Genomic DNA, 20,886 nt, shown 5'->3' on the forward strand with positions numbered 1-20,886 from the left:
TACTGGTTATCATAATTGGGCTCTGCACCCTCCAATTTGTTATTAACTTGATCACCCATCAGATAAACAATTCTAAAATCATTGCCACTAGATGACATTATTAAGACATCCTATCAAAGATTTGACAGGAACACTTAAGTCAAGGGAGAACCTGCCTGACTCCATTTTGAAAGCAGGGGCCATTAATATTATATGCTATAATGATAAAAATGTGATTCCCTTTTCCCCAAGTCTTTGTCAAGGTCTGATGTATAAGACATCTGCTGGAAACCTCTGGATTCCACCAGACTCCATGAAGCCAACAGTGGTGCTCAGCTAGGCCTGGTCACCAAGCAGCACTGTACTTTTGTCTTTTTGGACTTTTTGGAAACAGTATCACTTTGTAGCCCTAGCCGCCATCCCGCCATCCCGCCATCCCGCCATCCCGCACAGAGCTCCACTGTCTCTGAAGTGCTGGAATTAAGAGTGTTTGCCACTACATATTATAGCAGTAAACTTAAAACAGAAAATTTAAAGAATGCTAGCAGTCTTTTCTCTGATAACTACATGGTCTAGAAATGATGAAGACATCAGTGAAGCCTAGCTTTAGTGTCCTTTCTTCCCTAGGAACCTGTGTAACCTATATCTATCATAAAGAAACAACCCTCTATAACAAGATGGCTCAGTGGAGAAAGGCACTTGCCTGACGGTCTGAGAAGGATTCTTAGAACCTATGTGGCTGAAGTAGAGGATGCCTCTTAAAAGTTGTCCTCTGACCTTTCCATGAACACAGTGACATCTGTACATGGGAGCATGGACACACACACAGAGTAATAAAAGGAAATGTATGTTTTTTGCACCATGGAAACATGAACTAAAATGCTGAATGTCTTGCTGTCATCTTTCTGAAAGCAAAGCTGACACATACCTGTCCTCTTTATTGACTTGAGAGTAGTATGATCTCTGTCTGATTGCAGAGTAGAAGGAGAAAGCCTCATTCAGATAACTGGTCTCAGAAGTTCGTAAACTATAAGATAAAAAAAATTTTAAGTAAGATGCAAACTGGGTATAATGCTCATGAAAAGCACTTGTTCTAGATTGCCCTACTCTGCACAGGGGGATGGTGAAGGGGGCTTAAAAGAGAGAGGATAGGGGGTTAGGGGAGTGTGGTTAGGCAGTGTGGGGGAAGGTGTCCAGGCGGGCTCTTGCCTGGGCACCTCTGCCTCTGAGGGACCACACACACACAGGCATAGTATAGAATAGAATTTATTCAGAGTAGGGGATGGGAGTTAGTGGTAGAGAGAGGTAGAGAGGTAGAGAGGTAGAGAGGTAGAGAGGTAGAGAGAGAGAGAGAGAGAGAGAGAGAGAGAGAGAGAGAGAGAAGTGGAGGCTGGCCATGACCACGTGTAGGGGGGGAAGAGCCCAAGGGGCAGAGAGGTGAGAGAATGTGGGAGAGCAGAGAGCAAAGAGGGAGAGGAGGGGCAAGTAGCCCCTCTTACAGTGGGTCAGATCTCTGGGGTGGGGCATACCTGGCTATTGCCAGGTAGGTGTGGAGTGGAGCTTAGACAGAACCCCAACAGATGGGAATGACTGCCTTAATTTTGAGTCAGCAAGGTATCGACCATGTTACCTTTCAATTGTCTGGTAACACCAGCCACAATGCAGTTCGTCCCTGCTGTTCCAACCGAAGTACACATCACTCTCATTCTACAAGGGACAGCATTCTACTCCTGTATGCCGGCTCAACTAAGCCACTGTCACTTGATCTCTGGCCCATTTCTTTAGTTTTCTCCCTTCCTTACTAAACTCTTTGGGGGATGTAAATGAGCTATGGTGTGTATTTAACATGTCCAGTTTAATAAGAGACTTTCAAAAATTAATTCACTTTAAAAAGTGTATTTAGTGCCCTGACAAGTTTTATACATACCTACCCACCCACCCTTCTGGTTAGTCTCTCCTCTCATCTTTCCACTCTTATCAAGTCTTGTTTCTTCCTGTTCCTTTCCCAGATTCATGACATGGTTTTGTTGTATGTCTCATTTAGTTTAACCAGGGCCATTTAGGCAACCATTGGATTGGGGCTCTCTATGGAGCCTAGAGAGGTCAACAGTGGGTACACAATTACAGAAATACAGAGAAATAGATTTCTCCGAATCTATCAGTAGAGCTCCCTGACTCCTCTTCTATCATGGCCTGGCTGTTAATGATCCCTTTTTAGCGGAGTACCAGTGCAGACATCTGCAGCTGCTGAGAACCCATGATTACAATGACTGGTACTTCTTGGCCCTTCCCTCTAGCTGCACTTCCATAATGACTGTTCTCTGAGTTTGGGTGGGATGGTATACATGTCTTCTCTGGGGATGAGTACTCCAAAAGTCACTTATTCTCAGCACTGTAACAAAGGATTTTAAAGATCCTTTTCTGGCAAAAAGAAGGATAACAGTAGTCCTAAGAGGCATGTAGTATCTAAGAGGCATGCCCACACTGGTAAGATGATAACTCTTCTTACCTTTTGTCTGGCTTGCTTTGGTTTTTTGAAACAGGGCTTGCTTCTCTGTGTAGCCCTGACTGTCTTGGAACTCACTCTGTATGAAGACCAGGCTGGCCTTGAACTCCCTCTACCTCTGCCTTCTGAGTGCAGGGATCAAAGGTATGTGCCACAATCAAGGGCTTTTCTTACCCTTTAAATTTCAAAAGGCTAAAGTTTTTATTATTGATGTTACTTTGTGCTAAGAGTTAGCTTTGTAAAAGGAGATCTCTCCTTTCCTCATTGAAAGGTGGGAGTATACAGATTTACTAATTTTTTAAAAGAATTATTTATTTAATGTATGTGATACATTGTTGCTGTCTTCAGACACATCAGAAGCCGGCACCAGCCCATTACAGATGGTTGTGAGCCACCATGTGGTTGCTGGAAATTGAACTCAGGGCCTTAGAAAGAGCAGCCAATGCTCTTGAAAACAACTGTCAATTTACCTCACTTAGTCTCTCAAACATAGCCAACTAGGATGAATGTGTAAAGAGTACTATGAACATTATATATGTATATGACTTGAGAAATCCTAAGAATGGTAAATCTATATAGTATTCATTGCTTATAAAAAACCAAAATCAAACTCCTCAGGTCTGATCAAATGAAGTTACTGAAGAGAACAGCTGACAAAAAGAATACTGCTTAAGTTACATAATGAATGCCATTTCATGATGCCATCTTGATCCATCTAGCCTAAACAAAATTCCATCTATAGCTCACTGTCTTCCCTCCAACATGCTCCGTCTTAACCAAAGAAACTTTCTTCTTTCCATATGTAATTCACTTACTAATAGTGGTAATACAGCTGCCCGATCTTGGAAGCGATTTCCCCTATTTGCCACCGCTTCAAGCCATACCGATTATCCAAGACTTGTCTGTTTACATAGGAGACAAAATAATAGAAATAGCAAAATATGAATTTCAAAAGAACCAAATCTTATAAATCCAATGATAAAATATCATCTCATTAGCAAAGATCATGAATTGTAAGATTTCATTATAACCATTCAACTACAATGAAAAATTGTTTCTCCTGACTGATTTGTGTCTGTCATCATGTATATATATGAATTTAATCTGTGTATATGAGTGTGCATGACCATGTGATTACATGAGTGTACTTAAGTATGCCACAGCTCAAGTATGGCAGTCAGATGACAGCCCTGGGTGTCAGTCTTTGCCTCTCACATTCTTGGTCATCACCATGCACACAGGTCAGTCAGGGATTCTTCTGTTTGCTTCCCTTTTCATTACAGATTAGATGGGTTACAGTCTCACCATGAACTCTTGATCCTATTTTTACCTCCTAAGCACTAGAATGATAAATGTGTACCACCATACCCAGCTAAAATATTATTAAATGCCCACATGGTGGCACATGCCTTTGACCCTAGCATTTGGGAAGCAGAGGCAGTTAGATCTCTGTTATTTCAAGGTCAGCCTGGTCTACAGAGTGAGCTCCAGAATAGCCAGGGCTACACAGAGAAACCCTTCATCGAAAAAACCAAAACCAAAAATGATGTGACACTTTCTCCCCAAACAGAATGGGCAATTAACTACACACTCATTTCAGAATGAAACCACAGATCATCCTCCCATGTGAAAGAGGGAGTAGACCATTCCATGCACAACATTCATTAAAAACTAGAGAATACAGCTGGGCAGTGGTGGCGCACGCCTGTAATCCCAGCACTCTGGAAGGCAGACGGATATCTGAGTTCGAGGCCAGCCTGGTCTACAGAGAGAGTTCCAGGACAGCCAGGGCTACACAGAGAAACCCTGTCTCGAAAAAACCAACTCCTCAAAACAAACAAACAAACAAAAACAAACAAAAAAAAAACCCCGGAAATCTTAAACAGAAAACAAACAAACAAAACCAAAACCACCAAAATCTTGTTTTTATTTTGATCATAAAGATATAATACTTTAGACTTGATCTTATCCAAAAGGTCAAGAAGCACTAAACAGGTTATTTTAAAAGCAGTAAGACAGAGGCCAACAAGATGACTAAATCTCTAGAACCTACATGGTGGAAATAAGATCTGACTCAGCCAGTAACCTTGTGACCTAAACACACACACACACACACACACACACACACACAGAAGCCATTTTGAATAAAACTTCTATTTTGAATAGAAGCCAAATAAAGTTTACGTTTCCAAGACTTCCCTGGTTAATTGATATCCTGCTTGGCAGAGACATGTATGTGGATAACTGACATCCTGGTCGGCAAGTTGAGACATGAATGCAAGGTAAGTTGCTGTGTCACATTTGAATAACCTAATCAACGGGAACAGAATAAGTGGACCTCAGTAGCAGTTTGAGTACAACAAACTTTTGTCATCTATTTTGACCTGGCGTGTGAGTTATATTGGAGGTAAGCAGACCTCACAACAACACCTCGCAAAACACACAACACACACACACACACCTCACACTAATATGTAAACAAAAAATAAACAAGACAAAACAGTAAATTTGTTCACAGTCAGAACCACAGCTAGCATATAATTATACAATGCCCCTTTACTGCCCTTTAGCTATGAAACTCTTTACCGATGCTGCTGCTGGAATTTCCAGAGTTTGGTGTAAACATCAAAAGTTCTTCCGAAGTAGGATTGCCACTGCTTCTGTCCATACTGAGGCAAATCTCTGAAAAGTGAAGTGGGTGTTGACTTTAAATTTTCAGAAATTGTATCTTGTGATGATATAAATCGTATTAATTAAAGTACTCACCTTCAGGGTTTCTCTGTTAAATGAGTTCTAATTTTTGAAGGAAAAACACTTTTAGAGTCCAGGACATATTTTCCCAGTCTCACACTAAATTACAGTTCATCTTAGTGTCCTCTGAACATGTGTCTCCCATCAGAACAAATCATTTCTTCACTGGCAGGTGATATTACTCACTTAGGTACTGCTAATTTCCAGTATTTGTCTTCAGCTAAGACTACAGCAATCTGTAAACACGGCTTTAGGGAATAAAGCCATAACTAGAAGTGGGTGTGTGGTTATGCTATTCTAACCCTTTCTTAGAAGAGAACTACATACCCCATGTCCTTAAGCCTGTGACCTTAGATAAATGGTACTGTATGAATATTGGTCCTAACCATGTCAACTTGTTTAGGGCAATGCATATAATTTTAAATTATTCCATTTTCCCTTCACTATCTGATCTAAAACTGACTATAATCTTTAACACATGGATTCAGAGGCCTGCAGACAGGTTACTGGTAACTTGGGAGTTAGATATAAATCTCCATTTTAGTAAGGCATGAAAATTTGGAATTATTTGTTATAGCAGTAGTATGTAAAAAAAAGTTAACAACTGGTGTTGAGTGCAGGTTATTGCCATGAATGACCCTGACATTGGCCTCAGGAGCAGGTAACTATTACTATGGAGTGGAATTGAGGCTATTGGTAGGATGGCAAAAGTGATCTGGAATGCAGGCAGTGTGACAAACTAGGAGGTTTACACAAAGAAGGCAAAAATGTTATTAGCCAGCCCTGGGTTGATCAGTTGGTTGTACTTTAACAAAATGCTGTAAGAAAAGGGTAAATTCTGCTAATAGATAGACAGACAGACAGTCTATAAGCAGTTGAAATAGAGAAAAATCTACAAATTAGAGGACTTTCAGGAATGAAAGATTCAATTTCAGACACTTAGCTATAAAAAGCCCAACTGAGTCAGGCATGTGACACCATGGTGCCTGTCATTCCAGCACGCAAAAGAGTCTGAGGGCATTCTAAGCTACACATAGGAAAGAAGATCTTGTCTATGTAAATAAGAAACATCCCTCCCTCAACACACACATACAATGAAAAAAATATCCAAAATGTTTCTGAAGATTCATCCTCATTAAAAGGAAGTAAAAGATGAAATAAACAAATCCAAACAATCAAACAACCTCATAGCCACAGAATTTAATTTTTTTAGATCATTTTCTTGTAATATTTGTTTTGTTGTTTAAATAAAGAAGTGAGCTGGCTCAGTGGCTAAAGTGTTAGCTGTTTAAGCTTGAGTTCAATGTCCAGAACCTGGATAAAGATGGAGGAAGAGAACTGTTTAAGCTTGAGTTCAATGTCCAGAACCTGGATAAAGATGGAGGAAGAGAACTGTTTAAGCTTGAGTTCAATGTCCAGAACCTGGATAAAGATGGAGGAAGAGAACTGTTTAAGCTTGAGTTCAATGTCCAGAACCTGGATAAAGATGGAGGAAGAGAACTGACGCCACACGGTTGCTTTCTGACTCCACAGGGTATGTAGACACTTTTTTTTTTTTTTTTTTTTTTTTGGTTTTTTTTCGAGACAGGGTTTCTCTGTATAGCCCTGGCTGTCCTGGAACTCACTCTGTAGACCAGACTGGCCTTGAACTCAGAAATCCGCCTGCTTCTGCCTCCCTGAGTGCTGGGATTACCGGTGTGAGCCACCACGGCCCAGCTATGTGTATATCCACTTATGTCACAGACATACGGGATGATGATGATGATAAAAGTTATACTTCTATTTTCTTTGTTGTATAATACGGTGTTTTAAAGTTGGATGTTTTGTGCCCAATCTTGGGGTTATCATAATAAAGTTAACTGAAATAAAAGTGACTGATTTTCTATATCACTAAGAGAATCACGAAATAAGATTTGTCAGTAAATGACAGTACACAAACATTTCTCACATTTAGATAAATGAAAAATGTTAGCTACCTATTTATAATAATAAATATTAATATCTATTAATATTAATTTCTTCAAAAGAATTCAGAGCATTTATCATTCCAGTCTAAAGATGGATTAGCAGGTAAAGGAGCCTGTTGCCAAGGCTGATGACCTATGTTTCATCTGCAAGATCTACATGGTAGAAGAGAACCAACTCCCAAAAGTTGTCCTTTGACCTTCTCATAAATGACATGGCTTGTGTACAGTACCCTTTCCCCGATAAACAGAAAAAAATTGTTCAACTATAAAACCGTGTTTTTTGCCAAACAAGGTTAAATTTTTTTTCTGTATCACCTTTTCCCTAGTGACATATATCGTAGAGGCATCATTTAAGCCACAATAAATGTTTAGAATTAAATAATATATTTAAATAATATATTTGATTAAAATATAATTAAATAATATATTTGATAGTGAGCTTTAGACAAATTCTTTTAATATTCAGAGCCTGACTCTAAATGTAAAGTGGTTGAGCCATGTGATGAAAGCCCGGAGCACAGGATGCACAGACGGTGTTATTCCTGTAGTAACTATTAATTTGCAGAACTGGCCTCTGGGAGAATATTAAGGCTTGGTGGTGGTGGCTCACATCTTTAATCCCAGCAGAGACAGGCAGACAGATCTCTGAGTTCCTGAATCCCAGAGACAGGGAGACAGATCTCCCAGCCTGGTCTACAGAGTGAATTCCAGGACAACCAACCAGGGCTAGATAGAGAAATCCTGTCTGATCAAAAAAAAAAAAAAAGAAAAGGAAGAAAGGAAAGAGGAAAGAGAAAGGGGACAACTGGAACAAACTTCATTTCTCACGTTCTCATTCATTCATTCTCTCTCTCTCTCTCTCTCTCTCTCTCTCTCTCTCTCTCTCTCTCTCTCTCTCTGTCATATAACAAGGGCATCACAAAGACAACCCTATAGTGACAGTAGTTCATATAATTCCTCCCTTTGTAAGCATCAGGAGTATATTTATTTAATTTCTATAACTATGTTCACTTTGGTAGGTATCCACACCCCAACTACTCCAAGGCTCGGTTCAGCTTCATGTGCTTTCTCCTCTGGAGTGATAGAGCTAGGCATGCAGAGGCCTCTGCTTTCCCAAGATACCACTGTCACTTAGAGACACAGCTGCTTCTCAAACCTAATTCTAAAACTGCTGCCTGGAATAATCCCACCAAGTATTACATTCTACTTTCAGTTTTAGTTGCCATGGCAACCAGAACCTGGCAAGCACTTGAATTTTTTTGATCATTTTCTGAACATCTTCAAACCTTTTTAAAAACATTATTCTCACTTCATGACTACTGTAACTACACATTAGCACTATCATAAGCAAATCACCATTCACTTTTCCAATTTCTTACTCTTTGGAGTGTTTTCTTATTACAGAATAGAAAGAAGAGCTAATTACTATGCATATATTCCAAACAGGAAATTTCTATCCAGAAAAACGTTAAGATAATTACAGCTGAAGAAACAAAAGGCCTTGACAACTCATATGAACATCTCAATATTTGATGGTGTGATGGCTTGCATATGCTCGTCCCGTCCCACGCACTATTAGAAGGTGTGGCCTTGTTAGAGGAAGCGTGTCACTGTGGGGGTGGTTTGGAGATCTTCCTCTTAGATGCCAGAGCATACCCAGTCTGTTCCTGGCTTCCTTTGGATAAAGATGTCGAACCCTCAGCTACTCTTGCACCATACCCGCCTGGATGCTGCCTTGATGACAATGGACTGAACTCTGAACCTGTATGCCAGCCCCAATTAAATGTCATTTATAAGACTTGCTTTGATCATGGTAACTGTTCACAGTAGTAAAACCCTAATTAAGACAGATGGAAAGACAGAACTCCTTAAGATTTACCATACAAGTCTCAAATAAAATGAAAAACATTGAAGCCTTTCATACATTGACAGGAACTCTGCTTCTAAAGGATTAAAGATTCCCATAATAGAGAGTACCAGGGAGTTTCTGTATCTTTATCCTGAGCTCAGGTCACGTGAATATGTTTGTTCGGTTTTTAAAGAAAAACATACTTGGGCTGAACAGATGGCTCAGCATTTAAGAGCATACAGTGCCCTTGTAGAGGACCTGACCTCATTTCCTAGCACCCATATTGGGTAGCTCATACCTTCCTATAATTCCAGTTCCAGGGAATTCTGTATTTCTGGCCTCCTAGGACAACTGAACTTGCATTCACAAATCCACACAGATATACAGAGTTTAAAAAATAAAAGATTAAAAAATCTTTAATTTGAATCTAAAAGCACACTGCCTTGGGATTACTGTTCCGTGGTACAGCAAATAACCACTATGTATGGAGGACTGGGTTGCATGCACTGAGTACTGTGCCCATTTCATGCCCCTCCCCTCTTCACCCACTGAAGGAAGAAACACAAAGAAACCTAGCAGAGATGAGCAACGTGAAAGGGAAGGAACATCTGGGGAGGCTGGTGCTAGGAGTTGACAGCACTGAACTCAGATGCTGCTTGCCTCTTCCTCTGGCTGGGTGCTGGTTCTGACTACCAGTGGATTTCAATCAAAAAACTTCCTAAAGACAGCAAGATGCCTCAGTGGATAAAAGTGCTTGCCGCACAAACCTGGCAATCTGAATTTGATCCCCAACCACATAAAGCTTACATGGTAGCTCACAACCATCTGTCTCTTTAGTTCCAGAGGATCTGATGCCCTCTTCTGATGGCACCAGACATGCAAATGATGCATAGACAAACATGCAAAGTACTCATCACATTAAAATAATAACAACAATAATAACAATAATAATGATTAAAAGACAGTTTCTACATACAGATATGGAATAATAAGCAACTGTTAAATAATAAAACCATTCTCTTTTCTGTCAAAGAAGAACCCTACAGTCACTTCTTTCTATTTGTTCTTTGTCTTGTTTTTGAGGTAGGGTCCTACTTTACCCAGGCTGACTTGCCATGCTGTAGCTCTTACTTACTGTGATTCTCTTACTTTAGCCTCTCTAGTACTGAAATTACAGGCATGAGCTCACCCAGCAATAATTATTTATAATCCATCCATCCATCCACCCATCCGTATCTATACACATACATATATATTCACACACATGTGTGTGTGTATAAAATATTTAAGTGTTATATATGAGTCTATGTATAACTTTCAGAAACCTACCAAAAGTCAGCCAGGGCAAATTCCTGAACTAGAGAAAAGTTTAGCTACTAACCTTAAGCCATTGAACAGTTGCTTGGATTTATCCAAAAGATAACAGAAATCTGTAACTGTCTTCCTCTCTCCCTGTGGGATGTCATCTTCAGCACCTCCAGAGGACATGGTTTCTTTAAGAGTAAATTCAGTCCTGTAAAAAATATATATACTCATTTACTCAGCTGATGAATAGAGGATGAAGGCAGTTCTTGGTTACGGTATCTGAGGGCATTTTCTCCAAGGCAACTAAAGAATGTTTTTGATTATTCAAATAATCAAAATGTGTAAGACAGAGTTGGAAAATAAATGATCTCACACTGATATTGGTAAGAATTGATGGAAACATATCCAAAGCCATTTTAACATTCTTTCATCTAATAACTATAATTTGAATTCATATTCTATTGCAGGCATATATATAGTCTGGTTAATAATCTGAAATACTGACCCTTTTACCCATTTACTTAAATTCTGTAAATTCATCCTAGAAAATAATCCTTTACATCTCCATATTTTATTATTATAACAATTAAAACCCAAAAACAATCTGATGAGTCCAAAGAGTAAGTCAGCGAAATATCTCACAGAATACAAATCCCTGCATTTACCCTACATCTGACTTGCATTTCCATTAAGGTGAAGGCGGAGACTGAGGCAATATCCCAGCAGGTAAATTGCCTGCCACAAAAGCACGTGGACCTGAGCATGATCCCAGTACCCACACAAAAAGCTGGGTATGGTGGCAAATACTTATAAACCCAGAGATGAGGAGTAAGAGGCAGGTAGACCCCTAGGGACTGCTGGCCTGCCAGTCTAGCTGAGTTATTTAGCTCTCAGTTCTAGTGAATGACCCTACTTAAAATATCAAGGTGGTCAGCAACTAACAAATGACACTCATCACACAATATGTTCCAGCACAGGACACACACACACACACACACACACACACACACACAGACACAGAGAACATGTGTATATATCACACCCTAAAAATGGTAAGGTAGTGAGTATAAAAAGGACAAAAAAATTTTTTTAACACATAGAGGCATATACTAAAACTATAGAGACAGAAACAGAGACAAAGAGCTGTTGAAGCAAAACTAAGAAGCAGAAATGGCTTCTCTTTCCTAGATACTTCAGTCTACAGCCACTAAGTGGACAGCCAGGCCTGCATGCATGTGCAATGTAAAAAGAGGCAGCTTGTAGGTGATGCTAGAGCAGAGTGTGCATGAGGGAGGACAACTGGGAGGGAAGCCTGAGCTCCTTGGAGAACTGCAACTGGCTAATTAAAGCAACGAGGCCTAGAAAGTACGTGACGATCTGGAAAATCTTATGTAAAAATGCTCAAAAAAGTGTAAACATGCCTGGAGGACAGCTATCTAGCCTGAAGGAAAAATTCTATTGGCAAGATGGAATAATTTCAGCATCAAAACCAGGATAACAACAGATTCTAATGCAAATGAAGTAGGATGCTATTGTTGGGCCAGGTGGTGCATGCCATTGGTCCCAGCCCTGGGGAGACAGGGGCAAAGGTGGATCTCTGAATTTGAGGCCAACCTGGTCTACAGCAAGGACTGCATAGAGAAATCCTGTTTCTAAAAACTATAGAAGAGAAAGACATGAGAAGCTGTGAAGCAACACTTAAAATCTTATAGAAGACTCATAGTGAGTTGGCTTCATCATGAAACACATATTAATTTCAAACTGGAAAGTAACTCCACAGTAGTGAAATCTGGAAAGAAATTTAATGATGAAATCTATGAAACAGGACATAATAATAAAACCTGCTATATAAGAAAGGAGGAGAATCTCTGTGAGGTTGAAGCCAGCTTAGCCTACACAGTGAGCTCCAGACCAGCTAGGGCTATACAGTAAAAGCCTATCTATAGTACAATTTTGATATTTTGGTTAAAAAAAAAAAAACACAGATATAAGAATGTTTTTATTTTAATCCCAGATGTAGGATATGGTACTGCTTTAGCTTGCCCATAGCAGCTGAATATGATTTGCCTCATGCTCTGGCAAAGGTGTGATTTTGCCAGCTGCACATAGTTTCTGATATTGTGTGACATTTGGAATTCTGGGGACTTTTTGTTTTTGTTTTTTTTTGTTTGTTTGTTTTGAGACAGGGTTTCTCTGTGTAGCCCTGGCTGTCCTGGAACTCACTCTGTAGACCAGGCTGGCTTCGAACTCAGAAATCTGCCTGCCTCCGCCTCCCAAGTGCTGGGATTAAAGGCATGCGCTCCACCGCCCGGCCTCTGGGGACTTTTTAATGGGTATATAACTGTTAGTGGGTAGTTGGTTGAGGTATGTTAAGAAGCTATGTACAAAGAAGAAACAAGAAAAAGAACTTAGATATTCTGATGTCAAAGATCAAATTTGCCCCAAAGATATTGGTGCGCCTAATCAGCAGGAAGTAGTTTAATGATGTCACCCACTTTCTAGTCCCGACTTTATTCAGGGATCTCTTTCCTTTCTCCTCTATCCTTTCTTCCTCTTACCTAGTGTTAGGGAGCTGAAAGAGTGGAAGAAAAGGAATAGAAAAGGGTGGAAGAAAGAAGAACCCACAAAGTAGCAAAAACCAGCTATACCTATCTCAAAAGAAAAAAAAAAAGGAAAGATAAACAAACTAAATAAATAACTCATGGAAAAAAACAAAAAAAAGGAGGAGAAGGAAAGAAAGAAATAAAGATAAAAATTTCAATAGTCTGACTGATTGTCTATTTGGCAAATTTGGGAATTTTTGGAACAGGATCTTAAGTCAAGGCTCAGGGCAAGCCTCAAACTCATTATCTCCCTGTCTCTCTCAGCCACACAAGGACTGGGATGACAGCATCACACCCAATCTGGGCTGACCAATAGTGAAAAGTACAATTCTGGATGTAGGCAAAATGACGCTTAGGGAGAGATGTTCTAACTTGAAATACATATTACAAATTACACTGGAGAAGAACAGCAAAGAGCAACCAAAGAACGGACCAGGAACAGTAAGAATTAAACCAAACACAAAACTTACAACACAAGATACAAGCTGTTTCGTTGAAGAGAATAATCAAATTCTGATAAAAAAAAATGAGCCAGGAAAAAATAAAATAAAATAAAAAATGAAGACTGGGGCTGTAGCTCAGTTTCTCAAGAAAAACTAGAGTTAACAAGATGGTTCCTCGGATAAAGGCACTTGTCACCAAGCACGATGATCTAGTTCCATTGCCAGGACACACATAGCAGAGAGAACCTATTCCCACAAATTGTACTTAGACTGCTACACAAGCTTTAAATGCTTTTACTAAAAAATTTAAAACTTCTATTGATTCTTTGTGAATTTCATATCATGCACCCCAATCCCATTCATCTCCTAGTCCCTTTATATCTGCCTTTCACTCTTGCAACATTTCCTACTGAAATAAAACAAAAAATAAGATGATTAAAAATATAAAAAACCCCAAACCAACCAACCAACTAACCAACCAACCAAAAAAGTCAACTCACTTGACTTTTTTGTCAAGTGGAAGCTTCAGTGAGCCACACAGTATACCTTTTTGCCCAAACAGCTTTACTTGTAAATGTTTATTGCAATAAACCCTTCGTTTGGTTCCAGGCCTCTGGCTTTTGCTACATTATCAGTACTGGATCCTCAGCAGGACTCATTTCAGATATTCTGTTGTTGCTCTGTGTCATGGAGATCCTGTGGCTTTGGATCTGCAGAACCTCCCCCTTGGCGTTCCAACAGTTCTCAGATGGGTTGGTGTTGGGATGGACATCTCAGAGCCCTGAGTCTGGGCTTGGTTGGAAGCTGAATTGGTCAGCCCACCAGCTCTCCTACATTGTCCAGGTGAGGGGCAGGGCCAGGCGAAGTGCTGCCTACTTTCCTGGGTGTTTCCAGGGGCAAAGGGTGGAGCCTCCTCTCCCCCTCTCAAGACCCAGGGACGAGCTCACAGGCCTGCCTCAGGAATGAGTGGGTTATTAATTTTTGAAATTTAAATATGATTACATCATTTCTCCTCTGCCCTTTCCTCCCTCCAGTTTGCCTAAAAAGAGCAAGGTGGGACATGGCAGTGTTTGTCTGGAGCTCGGCGTTGTGGGGTATGCAGGGATAGCGTGCTTACTGGCCACAGTGAAACTCCAGACTCAGTGAAATCTGTCTCAGAAGTAAGCTGGAAAGGCTGGACAAATAGCTCAGTGACTAAAAGCATGTACAGTTCTTGCAGAGGACCTGAATTTAGTTACCAGTACCTATGTTGGGGTGACTCACAACCTCCTGAAATGCCAGCTCCAAAGTGAGTTAATACCTCTGGTCTCTGATGGCTCACATACACATATCTCCTGCCCAACACAAGCACCTACACATAACTTAAAAATAAAGTGAGTCTTTTTGTTTTGAGAAAGGGGCTTTCTATGTAGCTCTGGGTGTCCTGAAACTTACTATGTAGAGCAGGCTGGCCTTAAACTTACAGAGATTCACCTGCCTCTGATTCCTGAGTGCTGGCATTAAAGATGTGTGCCACTACACGAAGCTAAACTAGGGATTTATTTTTCATCTAATTTGAAAAATACCCAAGAATGGGCACAGTGGGTGTGGGCATGCATGCATGCCCACACACATTCACCACAGCTCACCCCCGCTACATGGTAATAAAGGACTATGCCAACCAATTTGAGTATTTATATGAAACAGACAAACACTGAGAAAAAATACTTTTTATTAAATGTAGTACAAAAAGAGCGAGCAAAATTTCATAGTCCTATTAAAGGATTTGACAGCCTAATTAAAATCTTACTCATGATGAAATCTCAAGACCCAGATGGCTTCATCACCAAATTATACAAAAACATAAAAAGGGGAAACAAACAAACAAACAAACAAACAAAAACCTGGCTGTCATAGAGAAACACTACATATGGAAGAAGGAATACTCCCTCAACTTATTTCATGATGTCACAATAACTCTGATAGTGAAATCAAATGAGGATATTATGAGAGAAGAAAATTACAGGCCTTTCTTAGTGATGAGTACATTAATCCAGTGTTACAAATCCAATCCAGAAACACATGAAAAGGACATACTAAAACTGGGCTTATGTTAGGAATGTAAAGATCTGTTATTTGAAAACCAATCACTGTAATCACTTATCACAAAACTAGAATGAAGGAGAAACATCTTATGTTGGCAGCTCAACAGATACACAGCATGCATGAGGTAAATTTAAAATCAACTCACAGAAAATGGGAAACCCTGGGAAATCTGGACAGAGCAGGTCATTTCTTGTAGTTATGAAGAGTGCCCTAAGGACAGGGTGGCCCAGGCATTAGTATGGTTGTCCAGCATACACGAGACCTGGGCTTCATTCTTAGTACTATGCAAACTAAGCAAGATGGTGTTTGCCTGGAATTCAAGGTCACCCATAGTATGTTTGAGGTCAGCTTAAACACAGAAGGCCCTGTCTCAGAGAACATGAAGCAAAGTACTCATAAAGGACTAATTAAAACACTAAAGAAACACCTTATTTTCCAGTAAAATGCTATTATTGCTGCCACAAGATTGTGGGAGTTGTTACCACAAACATCCCTGATACCATTTTATTTTTGTTTTCTGAGTCAGGACCTATTATACGATCTCCTGCCACAGCCTCTTAAGTGATGGGATCCAGTTGTGCACCATTATGACTATAAAGTTCTTTCCAGGCGTTGGTGGTGCATGCCTTTAATCCCATCACTCTGGAGGCACAGGCAGGCAGATCACTGTGAGTTGGAGGTCAGCCTGGTCTACAGATAGAAATCCAGGACACCTAGGGCTTCACAGAGAAATCCCTAAACCACCCCAACCTCCCTGCCCCAAAAAAAGGCAAAGAAAGAAAAAAAACAAACCCCCAAAATCTTAAGTTCTTAAATTACTGAGGTGTGTTCCCCCAACATAGCTGCAGGCACTTTGTTCCATGCCTGCCGGCTACTTCATATTGTTGCTGTAATTTGCCTGTCAGTCACTGACACAGAAAAAAAAACTCGACTCATAGCAAGGTCATGCTGATCATATATGCTATTATGTTGTTATGTTCTGAGGTTTGCTAATCTTAAGAAATTCCACAAAGCTTTACATAGGACCCATCAAATCAAAGATCAATATTATATCAATGTTATATCTAAAATAGCTTGCGTCAAGAGCTGACCACCTGGCAGCACTTCCTACACCTGTGTATGAGCTCACTGTGGCTTTTGGTTTTTTCCTTTATAAGCTAGCACTGAGAAATGTTCATTGAAGTGGCTCAGTCTCTGAATTCTGGGCCTCACTGATTAGTTTTAGGATGTGAGTTCTATAAACCATCCCTGTCTGACTAAGATGGATGTTCGTATGGTTTGTGGGGCAACTGTTAGACCCCAGCAAAATAGATATCACTAAGAAGGTAGCGAGGCAAAGCACGGGGGCAATGATTTTAACCCCAGCATGGCACAGGCAGATCTCTGAGGTCCAGGCCAGCCATAGCTCCACAGTGGAAACCTTGTCTCAAATAAGCCACACAGTGAAAAGGTGGGCCGTCAATAAAGCGAAGGCTTTGTAATCCGTGTATCTGACAAAGAACATGTACGTAAAATAAGTGAAAACCCTGTAAAATTAGTAAGATTTTTATAAAAGAACCAAAAGAAGTTTTTCCACAAAGCTCTCTTAGGGAGGGATGTTAGCAACACTAGACTACTTTTTAATGTTTACTCAAGGCCATGTGTGGGTGTGCCTATCTGGGTGTCAGACCCCAGGAATTGGGAGTCACGGTGGACCTGAGTGCTAGACCGGGTGCTAGGAACTACACAGGAACTCTGGAAGAGCAAGTACTCTTTATTGTTGAGTTACTTTTATAAACCCAACAGTGTATCTCCTGAACTGGCATTAACACTGCCAAATTCTGTTAAGTCATAGAGTTACTATTTGTCTACTTTTTTGACTAGTGTTTTTGTTGTTGTCTTTTGAGATACCAGTTCATTATATCTCTGGCTGACCTCTAACTTATACATCTGTCTGCCTCTGCCTCCTGTGTGCTGGGATTAAAGGTGTGCCCCCCTTCAGTCTTTTATTTCTTTAAATTTTGTTTAAAAAGGTGGGCAGAGGTGGTGAATGCCTTTGATCCCAGCTCTCAGGAGGCAGAGGAAGGAGAATCTCTGAGTTTGAGACAACCTGGTCTACAGAGCAAGTTCTAAGACAGCCAGGGCTACACAGAGAAAACCTGTTTCAAAAAACAAAAACAAAAACAAAATAATAAAAAATGATGTTGAGAAAATACCTAAGAGAATGGATAAAGTCCTTTCATTAGTTCCTTCATTAGTATGGGAAATCTGTGGGTACCCATATCACGTGTGTAGAAGGGAAGCAGAGAGCCTAAAAGGCATGAACTGTTGTAGGCTTATCTCCCAAAAAGATATGTTCAAGTCCTGATCTCTGGTCCCTATGAATGAATGTCTAAGAAAGACTTTTAGGTACAAAGATGTAAATGTAAACAAGAAATACTGTAGTACAGTGGGTTCTTCATCCAATGTGACTACTGTCCTCATAAGAAACTACCACACAGAAACGAGACAGCCGTGTGAAGACATGGGGAACAGAGGCCTAGACTGGAATGATGCAACTGCTCACCAAGGAATGCCAAGGTCTCTAGCACCGGTCAGAATGTAGGGAGAGTCACGAACAGCTTCTTCCTGTGAGGTCTTCAGAGGACTCAAGTCTGTAACACTTTCATTTTGGAATCTGGCTCAACTCTGAAGGCGTAAATTTCTCTGACAACTAATCCTATTCCCTGATCTCTTCTTTGTCCCAGCCTGGACGACACAGATACAGAGTCCTAACACGACTGTGAGGAGGGGGAACGAGCACAACCTCAGCGAGCAGGACGACTGTCCCAGCCTCAGCCCCACACACAGGAAAGCTGGCAGATGACTGACCTATACTGTTTACACTTCCTTTTCACAAGAAGCCTTCCAATAAAGCAACAGGAAAACTGCTACTCTCGGGACTGGAGAACCTGCTCTGTACTTTATAGTGATATCTTTTTCCAAAAGACCCATGCTTGATTCCTAGAACATTCCTATGCTAGGTGGCTCATAATCAGATGCAACTCCTCAGCAGGCACCTGCACTCATGTGCACAGAACCCCACACACAGACACACACACACATATAAGTAAAACAAATCTCCTAAAATAGGAAAGAAAACTTGCTACTCTCAATTGAATTCTGAGTAAGGAGTTGGTAACATTAAAGTCTGCAAAGAATCTGGATAAAATGATGTGTCTTCTAGAGGACAACCTGGACACAGCAGGGTGGAGTAGCAGTGGACGGATTGGACTGAGCAAAGAAGACTGGGTACTCCTGCCTAACACTTAGCACTGATGTGATGAAGCAAACAAAAAAAATTAGCTGCCACTTTCAGTCAATCACAAACAATTAATTTCTTCCTGCCCTGCAATGGCAGAAGACTGGGCAGGGAAGGAGGCTTGAAAGGCTACAGAACTGTGTCACCACCATTGCTACACTGCAGTTAGCAACACTTCAAAACAAGGCTGTTCCCTTGATTAGACTCAAAAGGAAACAGGCTGACAAAAATATGTAAGTGTAGGGGGCTGGAGAGATAGCCCAGAGGTTAAGAGCACTGACTGCTCTTCTGGAGGTCCTGAGTTCAAATCCTAGCAACCACATGGTGGCTCACAACCATTTGTAATGATATCTGGTGCCTCCTTCTGGTGTGTCTGAAGAGAATGACAATGTACTTACATACATAAAATAAATAAATCTTTAAAAATTATGTAAGTGTAGACTTAATGAAATATAAATACATGAAAAGTTTCATTTTGTTTTCCAGCCAGCGCTGGGCAGTGGGCATCTTCAGGACAACTGGCACAAGTAAGGCAAGACCAGGGGTAAGAGAAAACTGTACCACAAGAAGCGGAAGTATGAACTTGGATGGCCTGCTGCCAACACTAAGATTGGCCCTCGCTGCATACACGCAGTCCAGGTCCCAGGAGGCAATAAGAAGTACCAAGCCTTGAGATTGGGTGGGGGGGACTTTTCCTGGGACTCTGAGTGTTGTACTCAAAAAACAAGGATCACTGATGCTGCCTACAATGCAGCCAATAATGAGCATGTCCGCACCAAGACCATGGTGAAGAACAGCGTTGTGCTTGTTGACAGCACACTGCCCAGCAGTGGTGAGTCCCACTAGGCACTGCCCCCTGGCCGCGAGAAGGGGGACAAGCTGACTCAGGGGGAGGAAGAGATTTTAAACAAAAAACAATCAAAGAAAATTCAAAAGAAGTACAAGGAAAGGAAAAATCAGCAGTCTTCTGGAGGAGCAGTCCCAGCAGGGCAAGCTTCTCGCCTGCACTGCCTCAAGACCAGGCCAGTGAGGCAGAGCAGACGGCTATGTGCTCAAAGGCAAGGAACTGGATATATCTGTGGAAGATCAAAGCCCGGGAAAGCAAATAAGCCATCCTTCATAGCTCGTGTTATAAAGGTGTTTGCTGTTCTATTTAAAAGAAAAGTTTCATTTCGACAAAAAAGTAACATTTATGGAAATTATGTGCTTAAAAAGATCCTGTTTTCTTAGGAGCTACTTTTTGGTTTCTGTTTAAAGAAACATGAAAAAGGGGATTGCAATCATGTGTTTTAACAACTACAGCTGTGATAGGTGACTCCCCTTGGTGAGGGCCATGCCCATGTCCTAGGTGTGTCTCCTTCTTGAGCTCCTTTCTGTTTGTTTAGTAATTAAAACCATACTCAACATCTCTGAATAAGATGTAATTCTATTTGAAATAGAAATTTAATATTAGTAATATGTATTTCATTATACCAGTAGACAATAAGATGAATTAATGGATATAAAATTTGCCCTGTAAACTATAATATACTCTAAAATTGTTATAAAATTGTCTCAGTTTGCTTACAAAATAGAACACAAATTGAAAAAATATTACAAAAAAATTCAAAGTCAAGAATATAAATCTCTGGGAGTTGTGCTGATTCATTTGCCATGTAGAGTATGAAAGGAACAAAAATCTGTGCTGGTGCAGATGGTGTTCTTATTATATGGACAAATGACAGATCTCCAGAAACAGCATCCTAACACAGTGTGAAGCATCGTCATGCACCAGGAAAAGCATAAAATTACCATGGAGTATGTATAAAGCATTTTCTAAAAGAAGGGTATTATGGTGTGATCCTGAATATTATTAAAGCTAAACTACACCAGGCATAGTGAGCACACACCCATAGGCAGAGGGCTCATAGGAGAGGCAAGGAGGAAGAGCTTAAAGCTAGCCTCAGCAACATGAGTTTGGAATGAGCCTAGGTTACATGAGACCCTGTCTCAAAAACCGCAGACCAAGGACTAGAAAGACACTAAATTAAGAGAACATACTGTTCTCCCTCCTGAGGTCTGGGATCAAAGGCATGCACTACCACGACTGACTTGGAAAACAACAAATTTCTTTCTTTC

At 40.5% G+C, this 20,886-nt stretch overlaps 1 protein-coding gene and 1 pseudogene across 5 annotated transcripts in view; one reads left to right on the plus strand and one right to left on the minus strand.

Moving 5' to 3' along the window:
* Positions 1-20,886, minus strand: part of Scai (suppressor of cancer cell invasion) — a 110,515-nt gene that overhangs the window by 44,494 nt on the left and 45,135 nt on the right. For all 5 annotated transcript variants that reach the window (XR_007977818.1, XR_007977820.1, XM_052182431.1 and 2 more), the window contains 4 exons: positions 10,434-10,565; positions 5,072-5,167; positions 3,301-3,387; positions 908-1,006 (listed from right to left, as the gene is read on the minus strand). Coding sequence is in view for 3 of the 5 variants with exons in the window: in XM_052182430.1 (XP_052038390.1) it covers positions 908-1,006; positions 3,301-3,387; positions 5,072-5,167; positions 10,434-10,565 (414 nt within the window). In the remaining 2 variants the exon portion in view is untranslated. The remainder of the gene's footprint in view (positions 1-907; positions 1,007-3,300; positions 3,388-5,071; positions 5,168-10,433; positions 10,566-20,886) is intronic.
* Positions 18,678-19,877, plus strand: LOC127686420 (40S ribosomal protein S8-like; annotated as a pseudogene).

Source organism: Apodemus sylvaticus, chromosome 5 (genome assembly GCF_947179515.1).
Source record: "Apodemus sylvaticus chromosome 5, mApoSyl1.1, whole genome shotgun sequence".
Taxonomy (NCBI): Eukaryota; Metazoa; Chordata; class Mammalia; order Rodentia; family Muridae; genus Apodemus; species Apodemus sylvaticus.